At 38.3% G+C, this 27991-nt stretch overlaps 2 protein-coding genes across 2 annotated transcripts; both read left to right on the top strand.

Moving 5' to 3' along the window:
* Window positions 1-390: 390 nt before the first annotated feature.
* Window positions 391-24075, top strand: LOC135464741 (tumor necrosis factor receptor superfamily member 16-like). Its single transcript, XM_064742264.1, has 5 exons — window positions 391-449; window positions 13157-13652; window positions 21086-21352; window positions 21741-21857; window positions 22445-24075. Exons 1-5 carry the CDS (start codon window positions 405-407, stop codon window positions 22660-22662), a joined length of 1143 nt encoding a protein of 380 aa, XP_064598334.1. The 5' UTR covers window positions 391-404; the 3' UTR covers window positions 22663-24075.
* A 3228-nt stretch (window positions 24076-27303) lies between these two features.
* LOC135464440 (toll-like receptor 6) lies at window positions 27304-27651 on the top strand. Its single transcript, XM_064741865.1, has one exon. The coding sequence runs from the start codon at window positions 27304-27306 to the stop codon at window positions 27649-27651; it is 348 nt and encodes a 115-aa protein (XP_064597935.1).
* The last annotated feature ends 340 nt before the right edge of the window (window positions 27652-27991 follow it).

Consider the following 27991-nt stretch of genomic DNA (forward strand, 5'->3'; position numbering starts at 1 on the left):
TACATAATGCAACCGCTGCCGACGGCCCGTCACTTTCGCTGTGGTTATATGATTTCTCTACACGGTGTAACAGGAAGCTGGTCTTCGTGTGGTTTTTCTGTCAGGTCCGTGACTACCTTGTCTTTGAGTTACAAGTTGAGTGATCGTGTGTTGTTATGTTGGAACGCCTCTACGGTGAGTGAGTACGGGGGGTCACCCACGACGTTTCCTTGGGCGGGCGGACGGAAGGTTCGCTGGGCGAACAACGCTCGCTGAATCACCGTGCTCCTAACGGCCGGATAGACGCTGTGTGCTGATGAAGCTGGGAGACATAGGAATCTTAACATAAGTGATACAGTGCATATATACAAACGTTAACTTCGACCCTTGTTTACAAGGGGGACTTGCTTTCACAGGGGTCCGCGATGGATATCATTCTTGCACGGACTGTCTTCGTGGTTATCTGCACGGTAAGCGATCATATATAGGCGCAACAATATGTTTTTAAATGAACCTACCGGTATCTCTATAATGTATATAAATGTTTACGTACGGTTTGAGCACTAGCAAGACCCTTTGTTTCACAATGGTTGGATTATTATTTACGTACCGAAATCGATTTTACAGTGAATGACCATTGCTTACTATAGCATGTGTAAAATGAAGTGGTTGATTACGCAACAATATGACGTTATTTGCATGTACACAATCACCGAATTTGATTTTTTTATTTATTTGATTGGTGTTTCACGCTGTACTCAAGAATATTTCACTTATACGACAGCGGCAGCATTATGGTGGGTGGTAACCGGGCACAGCCCGGGGGGAAACCCACGACCATCCGCAGGTTCACAATCATCGTATTATGCATGCATCTTTATTCAGCACATATAGTCATTTTGAGGAAATATATTTCATACTGACATCAAAACGTAAGCCATGTCGCAGACATGGTATCTAAACATAGGATACCTCGTCAGCGTAAAAAATGGCACAACCAAGAATCGAACCCCATTGCAGCTATACAACTGTAAGAACCTTGATCCATAGTATCCATATGTTTTAACTTCCTGGTGTAAGCCCGTTACAGCAGGGCTTTCAGAGAGCCCAGATTATATACATATGAGTATTGAAGAAAGCTGTCTATTTCCACACCTGCAAACACCTACTTTGCACATACAGAGAACCTTTGCCTCATTATATAGTATATTTGTTATCTTACGATACATTCAAATACCTGTTCCGTTTTGATTGTCTTAATTCGGCGTTATCTCAAAATTAATGAAGACACTGGTGCAAATTATCAAAATATTGGGAGGTATCATATATGCAGTAGTGCCCATACTCCGATGAACAGAAATTGCCTGAATGTATACAAGTATTTAGGCCGAAACAACGTTTAACTGATTGATATGGATGAAAGTACTGCCGAAGTGGCGAACTTACATATTCACTCATTCATTCGTTCATTCTGTCACTTTTCACTTGGAAGTGTTAAGAATGACTGATGTGCTTTTAGCCAAAGACCTGTCGCTCAGATCAAGCTAAATATCCCTACCCTCACAGTAGCACCCTTAGTTCCCCAACTTTATACCACATTGATATCTGGAGGTCGGTCTTATATGCCCATGGCCTTCAGTATCTCTGTAATATACAACGAATTGTCTTACAGCAGCATTGAACGAAATAGCCTGCAAATGACCAGGGACAGTAAATGTACGAGTCTAAAATATCTTGGCTTTGCAAAGTATCAGGGGGACAGACATATCGATTTTACCGTTCCCTTCAAGGAAGTCCAAGATAATGCATGTTATCTATACTTAAACGAAGGGCTATAGATCTCTGCTCCGTTCATCTCTCGAAAGATTAAAGTGCGTTTCCTCTCATTCGCTGATTATAAGAATCCGGTTTCCTGCTCACATTTCATCCCTATGCATTGTTTCTTTAGTTTCTTCGGTTTCCTTCTTATATAAGGTTAATGCACGGAACTGTATATGGTTTTCCCGGGTGTCTGGCCACAAGTCTGTATCTATATATCTTTGTTTTGCCATGTATATCAAGCATGGAAGTGTGAATGCAAACAGGAATATACGTGGACATGATGTATTTCTTGATCCAAGCTACATTATACACAAAAACAAAATTGCTGCTGTCGTATACGTGAAATATTCTTGAGTACGGGCGTAAAACGCCAGTCAGTTAAAACTAAATATAGTATTTATTTTACATATATGTGCACATAGTTGTTATACGTCAGTTAAGACCAAAAGGTTTGATTCCACCTTTAATTATGCTATCTCTACGAATGACCATAAACCTATAGAACTTCTAATACAAGAGATACTATATAGCAAAAAGGCTATGGTAATCTGGCTGACGAATAAAGTTTTAATATGCTTGCGTTGCTTTTTTTTTGTGAAAAAATTCGCGATGCCTATACTTGCGCGCTGTAACCAGGTTCTTCTTCACAAGGCAGTTGTTGTACTATACAGAAAACACGCTTGTGATGTTTACAGGACACAACATTCATTTTTTTCTCTTTGTTCCAATTTGTTGTAGACAGTTTTTTTCTTTCATTGCCACAGACAGCTATAGATGTACATGCAGAATTACAGTTGTCAAACATCATTCCGAAGCCCCGCGAAAGTGCCAACATATTTGTCTTGTTTATACATACAATTATATACCCGTATGCTATTATACAGGGTGTCCCAGAAGTCGCGTAGCATCCAGGTTGAGGTTGAATGCTTGAGCTACAGAGCGGTGTGTTGCCCCATCTCTTCCGAACATAAAAACCAATTCAACTCTTTCTTGTGCACGACTTCTGGGACACCTTGTATATGCAGCCATAACATGATGCACTGGCTTCCTCTCCGGTCGTACGTGGGAAGGTCTTCGAGCAACCTGCGGATGGTCGTGGGTTTTCCCCGGGCACTGCCCGGTTCCCTCTCACCATAATGCTGGCGGCCGTCGTATAAGTGAAATATTCTTGAGTACGGCGTAAAACGCCAATCAAAATAAATAAATAAACAAATAACATGATGGACGTGCATGTATTTGTGCTTTGTTTATATGTTATCACTAAACAAAGACTATTCTATTTTCTATTCGTGGTAACTAGCAGAACCTTTTTGAGTTCAAGGTTCAATCCGACTCTGGTCACGACAAACACATTTTGTTTGTTTGTTTTTTTTTTTACCTGTTTGTGCACATGCGGTCTACATACTTCTTCTACAGCGTGTAATCAGCGTTGGGTCGTATCCAGTTATAAGCTATAAAATGCCTGAACTTATCTGGTACTTTCTTGTTGAACCATCAGCATATCTACTGTGACTAATTTTAATTTACTTATTTATGATTTATTTGATTGGTGCTTACGCCATATTAAAGAATTTTTCAGTTATACGACGGCGATTAGTTTTGTGAGTGGAGGAAACCTGAGTACCCGGGGTATAACCTACAGACTCATGGCAGGTTACTTACCAGCTTGCTTAGTGTGACATCGTTAGGCTGCAAACACGGCCTTGTCAACGTCGTCAGTGGCATATTGTCATCAAGGGTGAGCAAACAAAGAAATCGGAAAACTCACAAATTCCCTCCCCGGGATTGAACTCCCGCCATGTGTGCACTAGCGATTGAAAGACAAACTACCTTAACCATTCGGTCACGGCCTTCTTCAACACTTCTTGTAGATCACTATCTTATCGGTATTACAGATATATGATTACAATGACCTTTGACCTATATATGATACGTTATTCAAATACGCTGATTTGTCAGTGTATATTACTAACGACCGTCTCGAGCGGCGTACATCTTTGCAAGATTCACACGACCCATATATACCCATGAAACTGGACTGAGCGGGAGAAATCTGTTAATAACAAATCTTATGAAGTTAGGTATTAAATAAATACATTATTATATTGTATATGCTGTAGTATAAGTATTTGTGTTTAAGCTTATATCAGCATAGTGCAAATGCTTAGATAATCCGAAAAAAATATTTGTCGTGTTCAGGAGACGTATTCTGCAGATGACAAATAAAATTTTGTCGAAAAGGTTGAAACGTCAAATATGTGACTTCTCAGGTTTTTTCGATGTACCTATGCATGTGCATTACGTTAAGTTTATTGGGTGGATCGACACGTTTTTAGGCTTAAACTAGTGAGTCGTATACCAAGAATCTCCCGCTATGCATTGGGAGCTATCTAAATGGCCGGAAATGTTGATTTGCGACTTATTCATAAAACGCGATGACACCATGCACGGTTAAATCGCCAAGATATGTATGTGTGTACCTATATGATTAGCTGTTGTGTGCCCGAGTTGTACTTTCTTGACGTCAAGTACCAGAAGGGCTAAGAGAAGACGGGAGAAGCCCAAATAGAATACATCCTGTATGATACAGCGTGATATGCATCTGTCCGGGGACTGTTAGCTTTTTTTAACCGTCTTTCTTTCTCTCTGGTAAAATTAGTTTTATTATTATAATTTTTTTTTTTGGCACCTTCGCTGTCCCGAGGTTATACGGACGTTGCAGAGCACCCTTGATTGCCCCGGTCCATGAGTTCGCCTCAGCGCGGCGGGCCTCCGCGTCAATGCGGTCATAAACACCGAAGAGGTTTTCGATTACCGCCAGACCGTCTTCTGGCTCGCCACAGCACCGTGATAGCGCGCCAGATGAAATTGACTAGCCATGCTAAAAGGATGCGCAGTTGAAGAGCAGACGATATGGATACATTCCTGCTGTAATACCCTGTCACTCATAGCCAGGTATAAAAACGCCACAGAGGGGAGGGTATCACCCGAGGGGGTAGGGTGGTAGGTTGTTAATAGGAAATCGCTATATACACAGGCAATAGGATTTCGTTATGTGTATACAGATAGGCTGACTTGGACACAGAATCATACTGTTATGCTGAAGATGTAACGGGTATGGGAAATTAAATCGGCTTATACTGTCTTGGGTGGGTAAGTGTTGGGGTTGGGGGGAGGATAGATGGTCAAGGACACCCTAGGGGAGGTAGCACTGACCGCACTGTGCGGGTGGGCGAGGAGAGGGTAGAGAGGTTACAAGGTAGTGTGTTCGTGTCAGTCTGAATCACGAACATGCCAATGATTTCAGTGGCGTCGTAAATTTTGCATTCTTTTTTGCATAGCCAGTAAACATTGGTTTGTGTTTATTCCAATGGTTTTGTAGGGTTTATTGGTAGAGGAAATCGAGCACAACCCGGAGGAAAAATACCTGAAAACAAAAACAACCAAACCAGTTTGTGCTGGGTTTGAATCTGCGACCTTATAGGTCATGGGATATAGTGGACTGTCGACAGGCGCCACTAGAATAGTTGGCCAGCAAGAGCCCTGAATAAACGGTTTAAAGTATATATTATCAGCTGATTGGCCAATATATTAGCTGATTGGCCAATCTATTCATTGATTGATTGATTGCTTGCTTGCTTGAACAATTGGAATAATTCGTAATATATATTTTCAGTAGGAATATCATATATCTGTCTTTTAAATCTACCGACATTTCCAATATGCGCAGGGTGCTCAAGTATTGCATCTGTAGGCTTTACCTAAAATATGATGTGATGTGATATATATGTTTTATTACCAGTCATAAACACGTGTGCACAACGCCACGAAGATTGGAATGTCTAGGGCATACTGGGCGTACATAACGGTATTTCAACTTCAAAGGGGAGTCCTAAGTACACATCTGGAAAACTGTAAACATTATATTTACGCTCGCCTTCCCCCACTATATTTATATACCTACACACCAAAGGTTGGTGGCATATTACTTGACTGTCCCTTCTTTTATACTGACTGGATTGAATTTAACGTTGTTTTCAAATAGGGCTGTGGAATCGTGTGTTAATGTTTTGACCACGTGATCACCAGCTATATTATATATCCCGCTATTTGGACCTACACAGGGTTATTTGAGATTGACGGAGTATCACCCGCACCCATCCAACACTCGCCCAGTGCGCACTTGCACTCTGTGACCTTCACCGTTGCATTTCCCCCCTTGTTTGTCACCCCTTACTTCAAGCATACACACTCGGTAATTTACACACGTAATTCAGATAAACTGACTTCCCATGCATGTTATTTGATCGATCGCTTTCAATGTCTTCTCAGTCATATCCAATGCTCCCATTTTTTGTTATTGCTGCCTCACTAAAATACATGCGTACAATTTGTACTCATTGATGCAGGGCCGAGCATTAGGCCTACTTGGTCTAGGCCTATATACCCTTATGTTTTAGCACCCTGCCTAGAAAGTACAGTATTTGCGAATATTCCCTCCGTACAATATGTACTCATTGATGCAGGGCCGCGCAGTAGGCCTACTTGGCTAGGCCTATATACCCTTATGCTTAGCACCCTGCCTAGAAAGTACAGTATTTGCGAATATGTGAAGTCCTTGTTAAGACCCCGATTTGGATTTGAATCCCTGTTTTCCGGTTTATTGTCGTACGAGGCAAATGCTGTAATAGCTCACTTCACACTGAGTCAAAAGATTTATAATCAAACGAAGACGCCCTTTTAGAGCATTCTTCTCTGAAAACACCAGTTTTACTGTAATTGAGGTCGGGGACTTTGAACATTTTAGGCAGCATGCATACCTCTTGTCTAGATACCTTTGATTACGTGAATACTTTGCTTAAATCCACTACCATCGCTAATTTGATTGCTTTAATCCTTGTTGTACACACAGGCCTTTTCATGATTTAATGAATTCGTACTCAAGCCACTTGGCTATTATATTTGTGAAGATGTATTGCGCCAGTGTTTGTCAAATGGCTGTTAAACTGCTTTAAGGACATTAAACGCTGATTAAAATGATGTAAATTGTTCTTGGCTTCTTTTGAGATGGGGTCAGCAAGTGGCTAAAGTATAAACCGCTGGAGTAGGCCTATATTCACCCCCCCCTTTCCTCCCCCCCCCCCCACCTCATAGTTTTACTACACTAACAACTTAGTAATCAGTCGTTAGTTGTCTAAGATGACAGGTAAATTCTTCCTATAAATTACGTAATGTACTGAATGGCCGTACATCTATATAAAAAAAAAACGCCATTGGGTTTGTAACAGTTTCCATTCTTCAAACGACTGGGTCTTTTGGGTGATGTTTTTAAACCACAGCTCTCTATTTTGCTAGGACCACAATAAGTAAAAGGCAAAGCAATTTTGCCTAAACAGTTTTAAAAGGTCTGTGACAATAGCTAAACGCTTAAGAACGCCAGGATACAAAATTAACCACTTAGCGAAGTATTGTAAACAGCGCGAGCGACAATGAAACGCTGCGATCGCGGTCTTTGAAGTGGCCGTCTTATTCGCGGACCTGAACGAAAGCTGCTGGGCGTTTGTATCACCGCGAAACTAGATTACACGCAGGCTGTACTGCGTATACCGTCTGTCAATGTAATGTCAACGGGCTTCCGTATACAATAGACAGCTCTACCACCTTGGGTCGCCTTTTATCATGTCGGAGCGACTTTAAGTTACAATACATTGCGCCATTTAGCACGCACCTACCCCTCACTGGGGGTGCAAATTGATTATGTACGTTACTTTATATAGCTTCACCATCCCCCTCTTCATGCTTGATGTCACAGCGTCTATATGTGTGTCCCAAGCGGGACGAACAACATCTTTATAAATGCCCCTTTTAAACCTTACATTAATTCCGTTTATCGTTTTATACCGTCTTTTCAAGTTGTGCCATCCTTACATACACATCCTTGTACTTCGAAATCATTACTGTGCATTTCGTGGAGCAACACTGTCAAGTGCGTGTATATAGACGCCGATGTGGTGTTAAACCATAATCATTCATTGTTAAACAATGAGCACTCACTCACTCACCCACTCACTCATTCATTCGTGTATAAAGGCAAACACTAAGGTGATGGAAAGAAAACAGTAATGCTGGGAGAAGACAAGATTAAACCGGAAGCGTATATTTCCATGATTATCTTTTATAATTAATATATATATATATATATATATATATATATTATACTTTGTCACACTCAACGTAATAACCTTTTAGTCTTATATATATTTATGTTGAATTAATTGAGAATGTGCCACACTTAACACCACAATATGCTGCAATTACAGAACACATTCTAGCAACAACTCAGACAACAGGCTTTCTGTTAAAATTAACGGATTATTTTTTTTGAGAGTATAGGGGACGATTCATTAACAGCAGACTAGTCAACTTCTGAAGCACCTGAAAGACGATTAGTCATTTGTTTAGTGATTTATCTGGTTGGTTTTTTACGCCATACTCAAGAATATGCAAGGTGCAATAATAAGTTTTTGTGTATTTTGTGTTTAGTAACAGTTGCATTTAAACCGTTATGACATAGTGGCTCCGAGTCCTATATTTATATCGAGGTGTTCTTGTTGTCAAAATGGGCAAATAGCATTCATGCACGATATGCATATGTATCTGATATGTGTCAGGACAGATTTGAAATTTGCTTTACGAAAGCAGATATATTAAATACATGCGTCTACAGACCTATACTTAGAATACGCTTCTCAGAGAAAGGGTCGCTAGATTGATAGATTATATATGTAATTGGCGAGCCTGCGATTTGATAAGGTTTATTTTTTTTTATCTGACTGGTGTTTTACGCCGTACTGAAGAATATTTCACTTATACGAAGGTGGTGAGCGTTATGGTGGGAGGAAACCGGACAGAGCAACAGAAAAACATACCATACGCAGGTGCATGTTGCTGACAGACTTTCCCACGTACGGCCGGAGAGGAAGCCAGCATGAGCTGGACTTGAACTCACAGCGAAGGCGGACACAAGTACTGCCGCTTTAATAAGCAGATCTCTATACACTTCATGTTTCCTAACTATATCAGGCAAAGGCCTTTAGTTTCAACGACAGCACAGGAATTTCCTGTCTTCACAAGAAAGAAAAAAAAAAAAAAATTTATGGCCTGAAATTGTTTCTTAGATATCCATTAACTCGATCCCCAGGGATCTTGTATACATCACAGATTTTTCTATACACAGTGCTTAAAGAAATAGCTAAGCTGTGACTGCATCGACTCGCTGAGATATAAGGGAAGACTTTTTTATGTGTGTCTATAGCGTCTTGTTTCTTTAACGTGTTAGGTCTTCATCATTTTCACAGCACCTCTCTAACTTTCACACCTTCGGTGGATCAAACAGAAACTATCGTCGGGAGTTATTATGATCTAGCCAGAACATCACTGGGTCTACCCATTTGGCTGAGTTTATTGCCCTCAAATGCCCCCTTTGAGTTTTGGCTTGTGCCGCCGCACACATACTAGTTAAACACACCGGCGAAAACGTTAAAGGCGATCGTAAACTGTACGGCTGTTCAATCGCATGGCCTGGCACTATATTAGCTCTCGGTATGGGGAAAAGCAGAGACTCGCGGAGTGCCTCGAGCTAACACGCCTGTAGCACCGGGGTATGAATTGCTCATCGAAAGGGGCAGTAAAACATGCTTTCTTTTATGAGCTTGGTGAATTAACAACCGTGGATGCATTTCCGAGCCACCGGTCGTCCCGAGGCTGCCTTCAGAAACCGTTTGGGCCATTAACTTAGGAAAAACGAGGTGAGGTCCCCATTACCTTCGCTAGACACCAGCAGTCTTCCAGCGCGATATATTCAGCCACGGCCAAGTTTACGACCTACCCGAAAGCACCGCTCTTCTGTCTCGGAGATGAGAAACTCGGGACGGTCATAAACCAAGGGAAATGGACCGACTCTAACTGTATACATACATACCCAGAAACAACCATTTATATGCGGACGCTGCAAAATAAAAACTTGGCTTCGAACCTGGCGTTTAATTGCATTGAGCGAGTTTCGGATGGGAACATACCCCCCCCCCCCACACACACGCACACGATGTATGCACGCTACACAACTCCCCATCTCACATATTCCTATATAGGGTGATGAACGTATAATCCCCAGATTGCACTTCTTTGTATTTGGGAGTTCGAATCTGATGACCTGTACGGTGAAGGATTGACTCATGATGACTTATCAGCAGTACGCTACATACGTATATATCAGCCAAATATGTATTGTGGTGGTATGAGATTAAGGACATATGATCCATAAATATATACATATATATACATAATATATCTATCTATCTATCTATATATATACATATATATATATATATATATATATATATATATATATATATATATATATATATATGGTATCCTATATAGAAAAGTCTCTATAAGCATGAGTATATATACATGTATGTATGTAAAGTAGTCATGTGCAGTTAATAGTTATTCAAGTTTCTAAGTTTCAAAGGGTCGCGTTTTTTTTTCTTTCCAAAGAGAGAAAGCGAGGTTAAACAAAAAAATACGACCTAAAACGAGAGCTTTAAGAACGAGCCATGATCTTACTTTTGGTGAATCAAGTGAGAGAACGCTGGCTCAGACGTTAGGCGATCAAATGTCAACCTGAAGTCCGAGTTGAGTTCCTTATTCAACTTCAAAGAACTATTTCCCTTTTGGCTAAATGGGGGTTTTCTGTCTTCGGTTTAGGGGACAGATTTCACTCGTAGCCGGTGATTAACTGTGCCCCTTTTGAAGAACTGAAAAAGGTATTAAGGACATAGGGATAGACTTGTACGGCGGAGTGTTTGCGAGCACGGAGGTCAATCCGTGATACGATCGCCCGGCGTGCACTTGCTCGTTTCGCCCAGGAAGCTGAGCTGAGCCACCCGTACTCGCCTTCCGAAGATCAACGTATATATGTATGTACGACGTTGCTCAACTCTTCTTAAGTCCTCGGTCTGTTTAGAACTGTTTTGATTTATACTTCAGTTCGGCTAGAGATATAAGGCCTCTTGTACAAGGCGTGTCAACTGGTTTGAAACACGGACGTTGAACGCAGAAGAAAAGCGACGAAAAATTCGTTTAATCTTCGACAAACTTCACTCTAAAGCTTTCCCCCTCAACACGGCTCATACCAGATTTCCGCAAACCTCCCTTTGCCCCGTGTTTGTTTTAGCTCCGAGGCAGCATTTGTTTGGAGACATGGGGCTTTTTGTCTTAGCCTCCTAAACAAAGTTTCAAAAAAGAAAAAAAAATGTGAAAGAAAAGACAAAGTAGCCAAGAAAATATACGTTGTTATATTCTATTTCACTTTCGTCACTATTCAACACTTTTGAATGTTTTTTTTCCCCATTGCATATTGTGAGTATTTGATACATTGGGATTTGGAGCCAATTCCACAAAGCCAATTCTGACGTAAGTCAAAATTTGAAATACGACCTCAAAGCTTATTTTGGGGTTTTAAAACTTAAAATTTTGTACTGCTCATCAATGTTATCTTAAGACAAATGTGTCCAAATTTCAACTTCCAGTAACAACTAAGCATCATATAGAGTTTTTAAATTTTGACTTAAGCCAGGAAGACCTTTGTTAAATCGGCCCCAGTTTCTTTAGTGTAACGGTTGTTGCTACAAATATCTATCGTTTTTATTTTGTATAAATTGCGCAATTTTTTTCTTTGTGGATACACAGTTTTAATAACACTACATGTAGTGTTTAAAAGAGAGTAAGAGTATTTCTTCAGTAATTCTGAAGTATCATGTTACAGAAATTCAGAGCTCACCAAAGAAGCTGATTTTACCTCTGCGTGGTGCTACAAATTTTTTGTTGTTGTGAGAATGAATGCGTGCGACGTGAAGCGCTTAGCCAAGTTTGGTGGGCAGCTTCTTTGGTGTTGATAACTCACTGATTTTACCTGTGTATGATGGTTGTAACTGGAACACCTCACTAGCCATCAGACTGTCGTTAACATGCAATAAATTTAAGTGATTTACTGGTCATGTACTATATGGGCCTATGATAATGTTAGACCTAATCTGCATATTCATTATTTCATATTTATTTCCAAAGGGCTATTCATGCCTGCAACACAAATTAAACACATGATGTCATAGATTTGTGACTGTGTTTTGAAAGTTATCTGGACTTGCCGTGCGTATCTTTTGCACTGATGTCCGGCCATATGTAACCTATATCGTATAAGAACTCAAATACTCTAGCTGGACAGATTTTCATTGTTAAAATTTCTGAAATACCTCGAGGCCAGAGGAGTACGTTTAGAGTAAGGACATTGGAGAAAGGATTTCGGGCGTTACGGGGTAAAGAGAGCCTTTTCCTAGAGGATTTCTACGGGGCCTCGGTAAAGGAAGCACTCGTATTAAGTTGGCAGAAGTCTTCAGTTTGTCAATCCAAGACGGAATTCTCCGGGATTCATACGCAGGGGCCATCGGGTGCAAATGGCTGATTCCTTTTTCCGCTGTGTTTGTGGAGTCGCGCATTGGGACTGTCCGAGCTACTTCCGGTATCGATTCCTCAGAGATACAGGAGTTTACTTGGCCTTGGTCTCGCCATCTTTTCTTTTTATGTAGTGTTTTTGTATCTTGTTTTAGATTTATGAACCAGTGATATAATGCTCAATGCATGTATATGCTATGCAATCACTTAAAGAAGAATAAAAAAAATAACAAAAAAACACGAGAACTGAAATTAACATCGGAAACAACACAGAAAACAATACCGGTATCCAAAAATATCTTCATATTATTATTTATGTTTGGATGTAAAGTAGATTCTATGAACCGTATCAAAATTTATAATGTTGCAACAAATGTTGAAAACTGCCAAAGCATTGATTGAAAAATGGTAAAGCGTTGTCTGAAAAATGCTGAAGCATTGGATGAAAGCGTTGAAACAAGAAATCTTTGAAACAATGGGAGAATGGCTGAAAGCATGGAAGCAATGGCTGAAAATTGCTGATATATCGGCTTAAAACTGCTGTAGCATCTTTTTTGTTGTGATCCATTATGGTCAATGATCATTCTTATTTATACATAGCTAGACGAGCTGTGACCATTGCAGGCTTTGACTCATAAAGTTGCAGGTTCAAATGTAAGTCCTACTGGATTGACTGCATTTGTGTTTTTCAGGATCTTGGTGGGTTTCATGTCTTTCCTGTGGATATATGTCAGTGAAATCTTCTTAATAAAATTTATACGAATAGACTATTAAGCACCGGTCAAGTGAAATTATTAAACACTGTATTTTTTACCCTTCTATTTTGTTGTTATTTTCTCAGGCGGCAGTTGCGAGTCTGTGTCCAGAAAATGTGCAATATGGTAGTGGAGATTGCTGTTCGAAATGTGGACCAGGGTATGGTGTGGATACCCTGTGTTCCAAACAGAACGACACAATTTGTGAGGGTTGCGAGGAGGGAGTGACGTTTTCGACCAGCTGGAGTTACGACAAGGAGTGCTTACCTTGTTCCAGCTGCATCAAAAATGCACATGTTGTGCAGGCGTGTAACTCCACGCATGACGTTGTTTGTGAGTGCAATCCTAATTTTTTTTACGACCCAGAGAGCGACACGTGCAAACTGTGCGAACCATGTGCCCCAGGCTCTGGAGCCTCACGGCACTGTAACAGCATGGAGAACACCATTTGTGAAGAGTGCCCTAATGCTACGTTTTCAGATGTTCTCAGTCCCACGGCAGATTGTCTCCCTTGCTCTATGTGCGAGGAGGATCAAGTGATGCTACAGGCTTGCTCGGCTAAACAGGATGCCATTTGTCTAGGTGCGTATACAAAGTTATCTTTTTTTCTTGTAATGTGGTATATTTTCAACGATTTTACAGATGCTTTTCTAGGTAACTTAAATTTCAGCAATTGAAGGGATATTGCAGGTTCTGCCTTGTATGTGACCTTGAACCTTGATCCCACTATGACCTTTAACTAGTTTAACCTAGACCTGGCCATCAGGCGACTTTGACCTTTTATTGCTTGTCCACCATTTTTTGTAGTATACAAAAACTGATAGCATGTTACTGCTCAAAGCAGTTTGCCTTGATGTTTTTTTGAAAGATTAGACAGAATGTTCAAAGCTAAAATATTTAAAAAATGATGACGAAGTAAAAAGGATCTATGCTGTTGGAAAATCAAAGTGAATGTAACACAGTTAAAAAATATAAGGATGAAATTATTATTTTTTGTTACAATTTATGAACAGGCTGTTTTAAAATTGTGCTTACATTGTCCATAAGACTTGTAAAGAGACCATCACGTTGACCCCAAAAATATCAGACCCAGCTTCAAAGTTCAACCTCAAAAGTGCATTTTTTGAATAAATAAAAATGTAATTAAATACTATATTTGTGCTGAGACTTACATTTTCCCTTAGAATACCATCCTTTGTAAACAAATTAAAAAACACCTTTTTAGAATCAACAGAACTCTCAGAATCGGCATTCATATTTTAGGCTTGTGTGATGGCTAGGACTAGTCGGCTAATATGAATAGCTATGATACAATTGATAAAATCTGCAAAAGATTTACAAAATTTGCTCACAGTAGTCTGGAAAGTATGTTTTTTTGGAGCTATGCATCCAAACAGATTGTGTATATAAGCAAAATGGACGTTCCAGGTCGGTACTGCAACCACAGTCTAAAGATTCAGTCGACATCAGAATGATAGAGGCTTTGTTTTGAAACTGTATCATATGCTGAGAAATTAATATCATCAGCAAATAATTTACCAGTCTACTAAAGAAAAAAAAAGCAGAATTCATTTTGTCAAAGTAAAAAAAACCTGAATTAGTGAACAAAGATGACCCTGTTAGTGAGAGAGACATTTAATGCGGCATTACATCCATTTGTCGTGTGACCATGTCACTTAAAACTGAATCACAATCTGTCACAGCACTGACAAACTTCACTTCTCTGGTGTCAAACTAAACAGTTTGCTGTTTGTTCTTAGCATTTGACAGAAAAAAAATTTTAAAAATCACTAAAGGACGAAGCACTTTACTCTAATGGTGGATAAATGTGAAATAAGGCTCTAAATGCATCATCGCTCAAAAGTAACAGACTTGGAAATGTTTCGTCATCGTGAAAGAAACTTTTAAAGCACAAGGAACTAAGTGGTTCCTAAAAGAACTTTCCACTAATACTAATGAGGTTCCTGATAGAATGTTCCTGTATTTCAATGAGGGTTCCTGATGGAACCTCCAAATGTTAGATAAAAAATCCAAAATGATATGCAAGGTGCAAGTAGGTAATATACAAGGTGTAAATGTTTTTCTATAGATGATATACAAAGTGCAAGTAATTTTGTATATATGATATATAAAGTGCAAGTAGTTGTCTTGAGGTGATATGCAAGGTGAAAGTACTTTTCTCCATGTGATATACAAGGTGCAACTAGTTTTGTCTATAATGATATACAAAAACCAGTAGATCCACTGATAAGTTTCAAGTAATACACAAGTCGTGTAACTCCGTTTTTCAGAGTTATACTACTTGTGTATTTCATGATTTACATGTACAAAGTGCAAGTAGTTTTTGTTATGTGATATACAAGGTGCAAGTAGTTTTTGCTATGTGATATACAAGGTGCAAGTAGTTTTCTCTGTGTGATATACAAGGTGCAAGTAGTTTTTGTTATGTGATATACAAGGTGCAAGTAGTTTTCTCTGTGATATACTATGTGCAAGTAGTTGTTGCTATGTGATATACAAAGTGCAAGTAATTCTCTATGTGATATACAAGGTGTAAGTGGTTTTCTATATGTGATTTACAAGGTGCAAGTAGTTTTTGCTGTGTGATATACAAGATGCAAGCAATTTTCTCTGTGTGATATTCAAGGTGCGGGTAGTTTTCTCTATGTGATATACAAGTTGGAAGTAGTTTTCTCAATGTGATATACAAGGTGCAAGTAGTTGTCTCGAGGTGAGATGCAAGGTGCAGTTAGTTTCTCCATGTGATATACAAGGTGCAAGTAGTTTTTGCTGTGTGATATACAAGGTGCAAGTAGTTCTCTCTGTGCGATATACAAGGTGCAAGTAGTTCTCTCTGTGTGATATACAAGGTGTAAGTGGTTTTCTCTGTGATGTACAAAGTACAAGTAGTTTTTGCTGTGTGATATACAAGGTGCAAGTAGTTTTCTCTGTGTGATATACAAGGTGCAAGTAGTTTTCTCTGTGATATACAAGGTGCAAGTAGTTTTCTCTATGTGATATACAAGGTGCAAGTAATTTTCTGTGTATGAAATGAAGGGGTTTTAGGCACAAACTAGCCTCAGATAAAGGAAGTATAAGCCACTACCAGACCTCGTCACATTGAAGACCTACTGCAGTGAGAAAAAGAAGGCCAGGGGCGAAAAAACGAGAGAGAAAAAAAGAAAAACAATTTTCCTTGATGTCAGTGTAAAAGCTGTCATGGCTTATTAATGTCACAAACTTCACAGATGGCGTAAAGATACACCTTTTTTTTTACATCCCTACAAAAAAAACTGGAAAGCTGTATATGCGGTGTGCAGCATGGTGATTACCACGTTTGACTCGTTGCGTTGAGTATGTTAATTATTTGCTAAATTGTATGTTTTCATTTTTTGCCGAGAACCAGTGCAAGAGCACTCGTGAGAAGAATACTCTGATGAAACGTACACTATCGGTTTTAATTCACTGCAGTATTTTCACAATTTAGAAAAGCAATTCAGGCTTTCCCAGTCTGTATGAGTTCACCTTGCTTTTAAGACACAGATGTTTTGACACCAATGTAGCTCTTTAAAATAATGTCAGGTATTATATAGAAGTCTCTAAAAGTAAAACTGGCTTTTTGTGTGTACATTCACTTTTGAATGTAATATACTACAAAATTCCACTTGAACCATGGGTCAGTCTGTTTTGATCATTTCACTTTTGATTGTAGTCTAAAGCATTAGAAAGTAGTGGTGTGCTTTTTGGGGTGTCTACTATGCCTTGTCTCTTATCAGCAGTTTATTAACTATGATTTGTTGGCTGGGTGTTATATAAGATATGTTATGTCAGTGAGCACTTTTTTGATGAAAACGTTTGATGTCACAGCTGGAGATGGGAAAACGAGTGACCTTGCTAAAACGACCACCTGATCAAACGAAAAATGGCACGCTGAAAGTAATGACCTAAAAAACGGAACACCAGGAAGGCGATCATTATTTGTTACCGCACATAAAGAGATGCTGTTTAGCAGTGCACATGGGAGTCATTTCAACATCAAGGGGAGCTTTTCAATGGACAAGGGTAGAGAAGTTAAAAAGAAACCAGATATTCGGCAGAAAACAAGCGAGACTGTTGCACAAGACACGTTTACTTACGGTTTCCTTGATGTGTAGAAAAAGTGGTATAATGTTGCAGTACGGCTCAAAGGAATCGTTTTGCTCGGCAGAAAGTTCTCGTTTGAAGATAAAAAAATGAATACATGTTTAAAAGAAAGGTCTTTTAAACAGCAGTGAATTAAGTTAAAGTACACTAGGGTAATGTTGGTTATGAAAGCCTACATGCACCACACCTAAGCTTGCACACTTTTTCTTCTTTTATCTGTGAACCAAAGTTATGTATCATTCGAGTGTTACAAAAGACATTTGCATATTTGTTTATTATGCATTACTAATTTAGAGTAAACACTAGAAAGATAGACATTTATTTGTTGTACATAATTTAAAAGTTAATAAAGAAAGATAAATACATGTAGACTTTGCTTGGTTGGTTAGTGAATGGTTACAGAACAAAGGTAATGTTTCTTTCTTTTTACATTATTTAAGAGTTACAAAAGATAGACGCAAAGTTATTTGTTTGTTATGCATTATTCAGTGGTTACAACTTTTTTGTTAAATACATTGTTCGAGATTGTTCAAGAGTTAAAATAACAAAAGACAGATACATGGTTGTTCACTTGACTTCAGTTAGTATATCGCCACAATATGGCTGATATATTGTTGATGTGGTGTTAAGCCATAATGATTTAATCAAGAATCATTGAGATATGAGTTCAAATCCCAGTGTAGGCCACAGACTAAATCCATGTTTTACATTGGAACTCATTGATAACCTAATTCAAAGAGAATTACTAACTCTCAATATTGGAATTTTCACCTCGCTAATTTTATATTTCAGTTTTTATTCAGTTTTTTGTTATCATCATAAGTAATTAGAGTGTTTTGAGAGGATGTTTTAAAATTTATAGAAAATTTTGTACATACAGATCTGTTCTGGCTACAGTGTGGTATTACAGCAGATAGGAGTGGATTTCCTTCAAACCAAAATTTGATCAACCAGTCAAGGGATCAGCTGTCTACAAAAATGATAGAAAAATAGATAGAATAATAGGTAAACACCACGTCAAAGAAGTGAGAATTGAATATGCTTTTGCAACCCTAGAGTACTTATCTTACTGCTGAAATAGAAAATTAGAAACTCTTTGCTTTCAACGCTTTACATGAAGGATATATGAAAAAAATAAAATGCGGACACCATACTCAAATTAAACAGTCTCAGAAGGGCTGTTTGAACATTCTCTTTCTCGTTTTCGGCCGTATGTGGGAAGGTCTGTCTGCAACCTGCGGATGGTTGTGGGTTTCCCCCGGGCTCTGCCCTGTTTCCTCCCACCATAACACTGGCCACTGTCGTATAAGTGAAATATTCTTGAGTACGGCACAAAACATCAATCAGAAGAATAAAAAAAATAACCTTTCTCGTTTTTGGCTAACCTTAAGAAGTTGAAATTAGTTTTCTACAGGTAACAGTTGGAAAAAAGAGAAAGTTGATTCACAGAAGTCAGGATTAAACCAGGATGACCAGTATCATTTATTTTTTTTTCACTAAAAAATGTGTTTTGTTTGTATGACCTGTATTCCAGTTTGTTGTTGTATCAAAAATCTTGTAGATATTTTCAAGCATTTTTGCTTTTCATATTAACACTTTCACATTATTTCCTTAACCTGTGAATTCAGCTAGCTCTCTTCCTTGAAACTCAACATTAAAAAAAAAAATTTATCGCTTCTACTTTTAATTGAATCTAAGTTAATTAAGAAATTTATTGCCGGTTGTCAGTATGTACTCTCATTCATTCTTCAACTAATTAAGACGAACAGTAGACATTGTTAGAGCGTCAGTCCATTAGAAAACTAGCATGTGTCGTAAATCAAGAGGAATGAAAGGAAACCATTAACTTGTGCTCCAAGTCACTTTAGCTGTTGCCTTGGCAACTGAAGAGTATAGGCGTTACTACACGATTCATGTGAAATTCATTTCAACTTCACGTTCAAAGTAATTTACACATTGTTTTTTTTTGTAAATCTCGATTAGGTCTGATACAAGTCCTGGAGATCAAAAAGCTTTGTAAGGACATGCTACTTATGCAAGTGCTATTCAGTTGTGTTTGTTTCAGAGTTTTTTTCTCTGTTTTTCAAGTGACAAGTATGTTTACACATGCCTTTTGTTTCTGTCATGTAGTGCCTTTTTGAAGCAAATCAGAGTTAATATAGATATTTCACTATGATTAAATCTTTTGACTTTTGTCAGAAGTAATATTGTAATAAATCAAAGTTTTAATAAGATCTTTGTTATTTCATTATAACATTTGCAAGTCACAGAAACTATGCTCTATAAGTTTTAATAGTAGCCCAGTAGTATCATGAAATAAAATTTATTAATTTTTATGTACATATCTACAAAAACAAGCATCATATATGTGTTTATACAAAATGGAGTAGAAGTTTGCTTCTTTACATATGGTACATAACTCTCCTGACCTATAGATTGGTTTGACACCCCTAAGATGTGTTGACAGCCCCTCACCCCACCCCCCTTCCCCCCAAACCACTTTTCTCACTCCCTACTCACCCAAAACGAATGTTATGCAGTAGGTTCTTTTTCCGCCTCAGTGATCTGGCCTATATATATAAAAAAAGCTGTCAACGTCATAGACTGAGATAGAAATTTACAACTTGGCCTGGGGCAAGGTATCATTCTCCCCCTACCCCTCTTCCCCTTCTTGCTTACTTGTCATGTTAAGAAAGCTCATGTAACTGTGACTAAAAGCTATTAGCTGTGCGTGGTATGGTTAAGGTGTGTTGGTTAAATTTAGCTGTACTTTTAAGAAATGCTGAAACAGAGGTAATGATTTTTAGTCATTTCTCAGTCTGAGACTGAACTGGCTGTTCTGTCAAACATTGTCTTATACATACAACAGGGGTGATTCAGTACAGAGCATATAATGGCAAAATAAGAAATCTTATTTAGACATACGTACCAGTTTTTAAGTGAGACCAGTAGAATTGTGGTGGCATCCAACACAGGCTTTGAAATCCCAACTTTTGTTTTACAGTTACCAGAGCATTGTTTTCTTTGACAGTAGATATCTCAATGATAACTGAATCAGTATTTCTATGTAGATTGACTGTGAAAAATAAAGCCTAACAAGGCTAATAAGGGGATAGGATTTTTTATCACATCCACAGAAATTGAAATAGAATATATAGCCTATGCTAGTATTGATTTACAATCAAGTCTCAGTCTGTCCCATGATTCGCTAAAGATGTATATCTTAGTCAAGAGGGAATGCTTTACTCCACCTAGGCCGTACGTGGGAAGGTCTGCCAGCAGTCTGCGGATGGCCATGGGTTCCCCCGGGCTCTACCCGGTTTCCTCCCACCATAATGCTGGCCAACGTCGTATAAATGACATATTCTTGAGTGTTGTATAAAACACCAATCAAATAAATAAATAAATAAATAAATTATTTCACCTAAAGTTTGGCACTTCTCAAGTGGCACATTTTGCTTCATTTTGATTGATTCATCCACTTAATAGGGTCACTTAGAAGTTTTTTTTTGGTGAATTGTGGTTGATTTTTTATCAGAGAAACATCATAATGGGAATCAAAAGCATCATTTTCACTTACCCGAAATGACCCTTAATTTCGTCCATGAATAGCTTGCCCATTTTATCTGATTCTGAGAATTATGTTGGTTTTAGAAAGCTGTTTTTTGAGGTTTTTGAGGAACGTGAGATGATATTCTATTGGAAAATTGTGTGATTCAACACCAAAAAGTATTTTGTGACCTTTATTTGCCTCCAAAAATGCACTTTTGTGGGTGAAATTTTAGGTATTATATAAGTGTCTTAATATAGCAATCAATAAATGTATTTATGTATGTAGCTGTACAGAAGTTTTTAACTTCTTCTCATTCCAGACATTTCAAGACCAAAACCCACCGTTGCTGTTGTGCAGTCAAAGTCCAAAACAGTTGTTGGCTCAGAAGGAATCAATGTTATCCCCCTGTACTGTGCTCTAATGGCAGCCATTGTTGTTGGGCTACTAGTATATGTCATTGTCAAGAATATCCGAAGAGGAAAGGACACAAAACGATTCATCAATAAGCAGCCTCATGATGATATTGAATATGCTGCGGCAGAAAAAGGAGACAGTGGAATATTCCTGGAACCAGAAGTTAAAAGCTGTAAGTATAATCATGTTTGGATAATGAAAGTGAAAGTTTAGTATGGGATAATGAAAGTGAAAGTGAACCAGGATACAGGATAAAGAAAATGAAAGTGTTGACGTACATGTACTTTGTTAGAAGTGAAAGTAATGTGAAAAAAATTAAGACCTTTATGAAATCATTGAGGGAGATCGGCAGAATTCATATTTAAAGAGTTCAAGTGATTTTAGGGAATTACATTGATTTGTGCAAATTTGTATGAATAAAGTGATGTGAAAAACATGTTAATTGTATAAAATGGTACATGCATTAAATGAAAGATAAAAATATTTTACTCAAAACAGCTACTTGTAACCAAGGAGTATTTTTCATTATTGTACTAAAAGAAAATGTCTTCTGTTTTCAGACCCTCACAGTTTAAAACTACGAGATGTTCCATACAGTAGGCGGAGAGATGTAGAACAAAGCTTGTGTATTCAAAAAGACAAGAGAGCAAACTGGAAAATTTTAGCCCGAGAATTAGGTATGTAACATGATGTCAGTAAATAAGTTAATTTAACATGCTAGTGGGAGTGAAAGGTGTACATTAAACTTGTTATGTTCAATTGTGTTCATTACTGTGAACTTTTTCGTTTATATAATGGTAGCCAGCAAAATTTATTGTGAAAAATTTGGTTTAATTAAGCAGTTTCTCTCAAAAGAAACACATTTGATACCGAAAGTGTTCTCTCTCAAGGATAAAGTTAAATAAAATAAGCAGTGCTTGAAAAGTTACATAAATATGTAGGTTGTATGACTGTATGGTATAGTAATACAGTATGTTACTTTGAGAAAAGTAAAAAATAGAATAACTCTCACTTCAAAAATTAGACAATTCATCCTTCTTTGATAAAAATTGGTGTTTAATGCCATACCTTTCTCAAGAATATTTCACTTATGATAAAAGTTGAAACTTTTTGCTTTTTTCTCTCCAAAACTTATCCCTTCTTTCTGTAACTTTTTAACCTCCTCCCTGCCTTGCATTTTGCCTAGATTTTACATAAGAATAAAATCATTTATAAAAGTTTTCATGACAGATTTATTGATATACGTTTGTTCTGTTGTTTTCAGGTTTTAACAGAGCCAAAGTGGAGACATTAGAAAGCCAGGCAGAAATAGAGATGATAGAACCTGCTGTGTATATGTTTTCAGAGTGGTGCAAAAATGACTGTGCAACTGTGGGAGCCTTTTTAAGAGCTTTGAAAAAAGTTGGGCGAACGGACATTGCCCGTGTTTTGAACGGTGACACAACCGAACTCCGACCGTTGAACGACGGATGTTCGCACTAGCATGAAATATTTCCAGAGTAGATTTTATATTATCATGAACAAATTTGTACATAATGTAAGCATATATATCAAATCCATGACATCATAACACACTGTAAATACACCCATCATAGAACTGTGAATATGTAAACATTGTGTGAAATAGTAATTTCTTTTTGGCAAATGCACTCAGTACTGAGATTCTTTATCGACACCGAGAAATCATGTTTTTGTATTTACCTGTACAGCTTTTTGGGGTGCTTAATGGAGTAAATTCAGAATAGGTGACAGGTAGGAGGTTTAAATCCAGCTCTTCCTGGTCGGACTACTGCTTTCAGTTAAGATGTTTGTAAGGTACATGGCAACGTGCAGAACTTTGTCCAACTCTCTTTCCTCCAAAACAAAAACGAACTAGTAATATATAGTAATATCTATGTATTATAGAGGTCAAATGTACTTGAGTGTGGTGTAAAATACCACTTGAAGAAACAAAATAACAGTATCTATTCTCGATCTGTAGCTGGCAAAGATCGAAATTAAGCTAGAATGGTGCACAAATGTACGATTTGAGATTTAAGGTGTCATGCATTTCTTTATAATTATGACCATAGGCCTATCCTATTGTGACATTGTTATTTACATTTGTTTTGCAAACAAGGTTATTTCCTTTTTTTCACAATATGATAAAACGTGTGCGGTTTTCTATGTCATGAAAATCAAATATGAGGAAGAAGAAAATGTGACGTTACTGGTGACTACGGTCAGCGCCAACTCGGCCCAAGTTTTGTTGCATGGCAAAGGGAGGTAATTCTAATTCGCGACAATATGTGCGACTCAACTATTTTCAAGATTAGCCTCCCTTGGTGTACACTAGGCGAGATGTAGCCCACATCATCCTAAATACTGAAATACCACATGGTGTTGCCAAGCAATACTTCTTCTTCTCAGACAATTTAAATCATTTGTGTTATTATTCTGTTTGTTTAGAATTTGTTTATTCTTACGCTGGATTCAGTGATCTGAAACTGTAAATAATTTTTGTGGTATTTTACTTTGTCCATGTTTCCAGTCTGCGCTTTCGAGATGGATTCGTACACCAACTGTTCTCCAGTTTCAACTACGAAGCCACAGGTGGCAAACTACATGCAACCGTATGAGAAGTTAGCTCTGTTAAACCAATACTTGAGGCGTCACAAACTACAGGAGTTTTTTCCCTTTACAACGAAAGCGGAAGAAGGACTCCGCCTCCTATGAATGTATACCTATGGTCAAGGACAGGCAACTCTGTAGAATAAAAGTGTAAGGCGTTAATAAACGTGTACAGAATGAACCGTTCTTATTGAATTGAACATAATATACTTCTGACGTACACAGGCCTATGTGATATTATATGTGCGATGTATGTGTGAGACCGCTATATATATATATATTTGTGTGTACATTTATGTAAATAAATATTTAAATTTCCAATTTAATATGCGTTTTGAAAATGTTGTTCATGAACTGGTTACGTATAAGGTACATACAGATATATGTACGTAATTAGCTTCTCTATACTTTTCTCCTACCCCCGAATCTCAGTCCTTATGGCGGCTTGGTGACAATAACAACATGATTGTGGATTTTTCCCAGCAATAATGTTAGCCGCCGTTGTATGAGTGAAATATTCTTGAGCACGGCGTAAAACACCAATCAATCAATCAACGCTCGACTTCCTTTCTCTTTTTTTAAAACAAAGTTAAATTGCAAATCTATATACAAAGCAATGTACATACTTAGTTCCGTGGTTGCCTTAAATCGTCCAGTTCGGACTGGTACACTAAAATAAATACTTTGTTAATTTTAACAGAAAAGTCTGAGTTGTCTGAGTGATACTATATAGTTTATTCTGTCACTGAATACATATATAGCAAAATGGAAAACATATACAACAAAATACATATTCTGATAATTATTAATATAATTACACACTTAGACGCGATAACACATATCATTCACGTGCTGGCAATGAAATATATAGATGTACTTCCTTGTTGATTCAAAAGCCCGAAGCCCATTCTCATGTATTACAAGAGTAGATGTTGTCAGTATCACTGTATTTAGCGACACTTTCTGAGAGTGCACACTGACAACCGGCAATAAATTTCTTAATTAACTTAGATTCAATTAAAAGTACAAGTAATATTTTTTTTTAAGTTGAGTTTCAAGGAAAAGATCTAGCTGAATTCACAGGTTAAGGAAATAATGTATAAGTGTTAATTTGAAAAGCAAAAACGCTTGAAAATATAATCGTTATGAACACTCCTGGTTCGAGAGCTGGGTTCGAATCTACCGCCTTTATTATCCCTGTCGTCATTTTATTGCCCTCTCGCCAATGCGGTCGCTATGTGTTCAAGTCCAGCTTATGCTAGCTTCCTCTCAGGGAGTACGTGGGATGGTCTCCCAGCAACCTGCGGATGGTCGTGGGTTTCTCCCGGGTGTCTGTCCGTTTTCATCCCGCCATAATACTGGCCACCGTCGTATAAGTGAATTATTCTTGAGTATGCCGTTAAACACCTATCAAATAAATAAATAAATTTTACTCTTTTGCAGGTGTATTCCTAGGGACGTGCAGAAGCAGAATACATTCTAAGTTACAAACACAGAGCGAAACATTGTGAGAATTATTAATCATGGCGCAATATATATCAACAGTCATCTTTGTCGTCATGACAACAGTTTATGGCTTGGAAGATCCCAGGTGTCACTTGACAGAAACAAACATTTGCTGAACTCTACGTTTGGAGTATTGACGTTTGTTCACACCGGGGAGTTTTCTGCAAGTATTCAAGTTGTTGAATAACAGAGGTGTGAGTTTTAACAAAATAACACAGATTACAAATCACGCTTTCTCGCCTGCATCCAATTTGCAGACGCTGGATTTGTCCCACAACAGACTGACAGCTCTCCTGCCGGAGGCGTTTCAAGGACTTGGAATTCTTGTTTCTTTGAATTTGTCAGATAACTCGTTGCCCATTGGTAAAAAGGTTTTCACACTTCTGTTATTTGGACCTCTTTTGTGTTTAAAAGTGATACGTATTCAGGGATGTACGGGGCCTGGTCACTGGGCAGCAGCAGATATACGTCATTCAGCAGACTAGAGACTCTAGTTTCACTGTTTCTAGATTTCGATCCCAAATTTATTTTTGGTGTAGGATTTGAAAGGCTAACAGATTTGACTAGGATCTCTACAAGGGATGTCAGTTTGTCTCGTTGCAGATGTTCATGGGCTTTCTTAAAAAGTGAAACGTTCATGTCGCTTGTAAAAATTGCTGTCAAAGAACTAGAGATAATTCAGTCAACTTTCCTTTATTGAGACAGGACCTTTTGAACGTTTGACCTCGCTGGAAGTTCTCGACCTTAGCGATAACCATTTTCTTGACGAAGGCGTGGTGCTTTTGTCGTTGAGTGGTCTGCAAAAAAATATGACGATAATAAAAATTAATTGTGTACGTGGATTCCGACAGCCGCAGTTGGCGGAGTCTGACGTCATATACATGAGTAAAATCTGTGTTCGTTCAGTGGACCTGTCTGAGAATGACATTTCCTTTAAAAATCCGCCCGAAAATCCAATACTATTTCAACATTACTGCTTAGAACGTCTCAACATGTCTTACCATACCATTAACTTCTGGCCAAGAAAGGTGATGACATATCTGAGCTTCTTCCCAAGGCTGAAATACCTTGACCTCAGTCGACGTCGGTCTGTGATCGCTGATGGCAAAGGTTCTATGCAGAACTCCTTAAAATCATCAGGACTATAGCATTACTATTCCACCAAACCTGGTGTGGTTTTGAGAATCTCGTGAAAACTGATTTAACTTTCACTTGATACCCACATCTTCGGTATTTGGGGGCTGCCTTCATAGACCTAGACATATGCTTTGTGATGCTTGGTCCCGGACTAAGAAATTTGACCCACCTAGATGTTTCAGATGCCATATGCGAAGGTATACAACTGGAATGCTTCATCAAGTTTGGACAATTAACGACCCTTAATTTATCCAATTGTCGCCAAGAATGGAAAACTTCTACCCCTGACCATTTCATCCATCAGATCGATTCAGAGGAGATTGATTTGTCTAATACTGATCTGACATTTTTACATCCGGAACTATTTGAGAAAAATCAGAAACTGAAAAGAGTTTATTTGTCCAACAACAAATTGCAGCGTCTTCCCAGCACCGTATCGCATCTCAGTAAACTGCACAAACTGGATATGACATTCAACATTACCTATTTCAGCTCTGTAGAAATAAGAAAATTTGACGCATGAATATTGCAAGGCGATAGTGCACACCCTTTTCGGGTCTTGAGGGGAAATCCGTTAGTTTTCTTGTGATATAATTTTATTTGTTCGATGGCTTCTTCAGAGAAAGGCGAATTTGGATAATGCCGACAAATATAAATGTTTCTTGCCCAACGGGACGTGGGTTTCTCTGGAAGACTTCCAAGAATGCTTAACTGATTTTGCGTCAGTTAAGTCAAATGCGCCAGCCATACTTATCTGATTATCTCAATGGTTAGTATTTACTTATCTTAGTCCTGCTCTCCACAGGGATGTATCGTTACCGATAAAACCTCAGATACTGGTTGTATACTAAACTGACTCTTCCCGAGAACATGTTTGTTGACCATGAATACATTTACGACGCCTTTGTGGCCTACACTTCTGACGAGTACGAATGGGTCATCCGACAATTACGGCCAAAACTTGAGTTGGTGGAAGATGCTGTCCGACTGTGTGTTCATGACAGAGATTTCATTCCTGGAAAACCCATTCATGAAAACATCGTAGACAAAATGAAGAAGGGTTGCAGGATTTTGCTAATCATGAGTCCCCGGTTTCTTAAATCCCCATACGGTCATCTGGAAATCGAATATGCCGGCATGAAATGCCTGGAGGAAGGCAGGGACGACGTTATCATCTGTGTACTGATGGAGGACGTTCCAGTTCGTCAAGAGCGCTGAGAAATCTCTGGCACAAGATCACCTCCCTGAAGTGGACCACCAAACATGAGGAACAGTGTTTTTTCTGGAGAAACCTCAAAGCCATTGTTGGCCAAGCAGAATCAGTGATGTGGACGTACTATTAATGTATGCTTGGGTTTTATGTAGTATTTATCAATTGTTCCGTCATAAGAAGAAGAGGGGTCATTCGATGTGTGTATACGGGCTACACATGCGCAATTCGGGCAATTTGATACACGATTTGCCTACGAACTGAAGAGTGAATGGGCACTGACTCGGTAACACTGCTATACACACAGACATTTTAGGTTGTTGATGGACTATAAATTTCAACACTGTT

The sequence above is a fragment of the Liolophura sinensis genome, chromosome 4 (assembly GCF_032854445.1).
Source record: "Liolophura sinensis isolate JHLJ2023 chromosome 4, CUHK_Ljap_v2, whole genome shotgun sequence".
NCBI lineage: Eukaryota > Metazoa > Mollusca > Polyplacophora > Chitonida > Chitonidae > Liolophura > Liolophura sinensis.

Coding starts and splice junctions, on each gene's coding strand:
- LOC135464741 (XM_064742264.1), top strand. CDS start 405: ATGGATATCATTCTTGCACGGACTGTCTTCGTGGTTATCTGCACG. Junction 13,653..21,085: donor ACAGGATGCCATTTGTCTAG/GTGCGTATACAA, acceptor TTCTCATTCCAG/ACATTTCAAGACCAAAACCC. Junction 21,353..21,740: donor GGAACCAGAAGTTAAAAGCT/GTAAGTATAATC, acceptor TTCTGTTTTCAG/ACCCTCACAGTTTAAAACTA.
- LOC135464440 (XM_064741865.1), top strand. CDS start 27,304: ATGTTTGTTGACCATGAATACATTTACGACGCCTTTGTGGCCTACACT.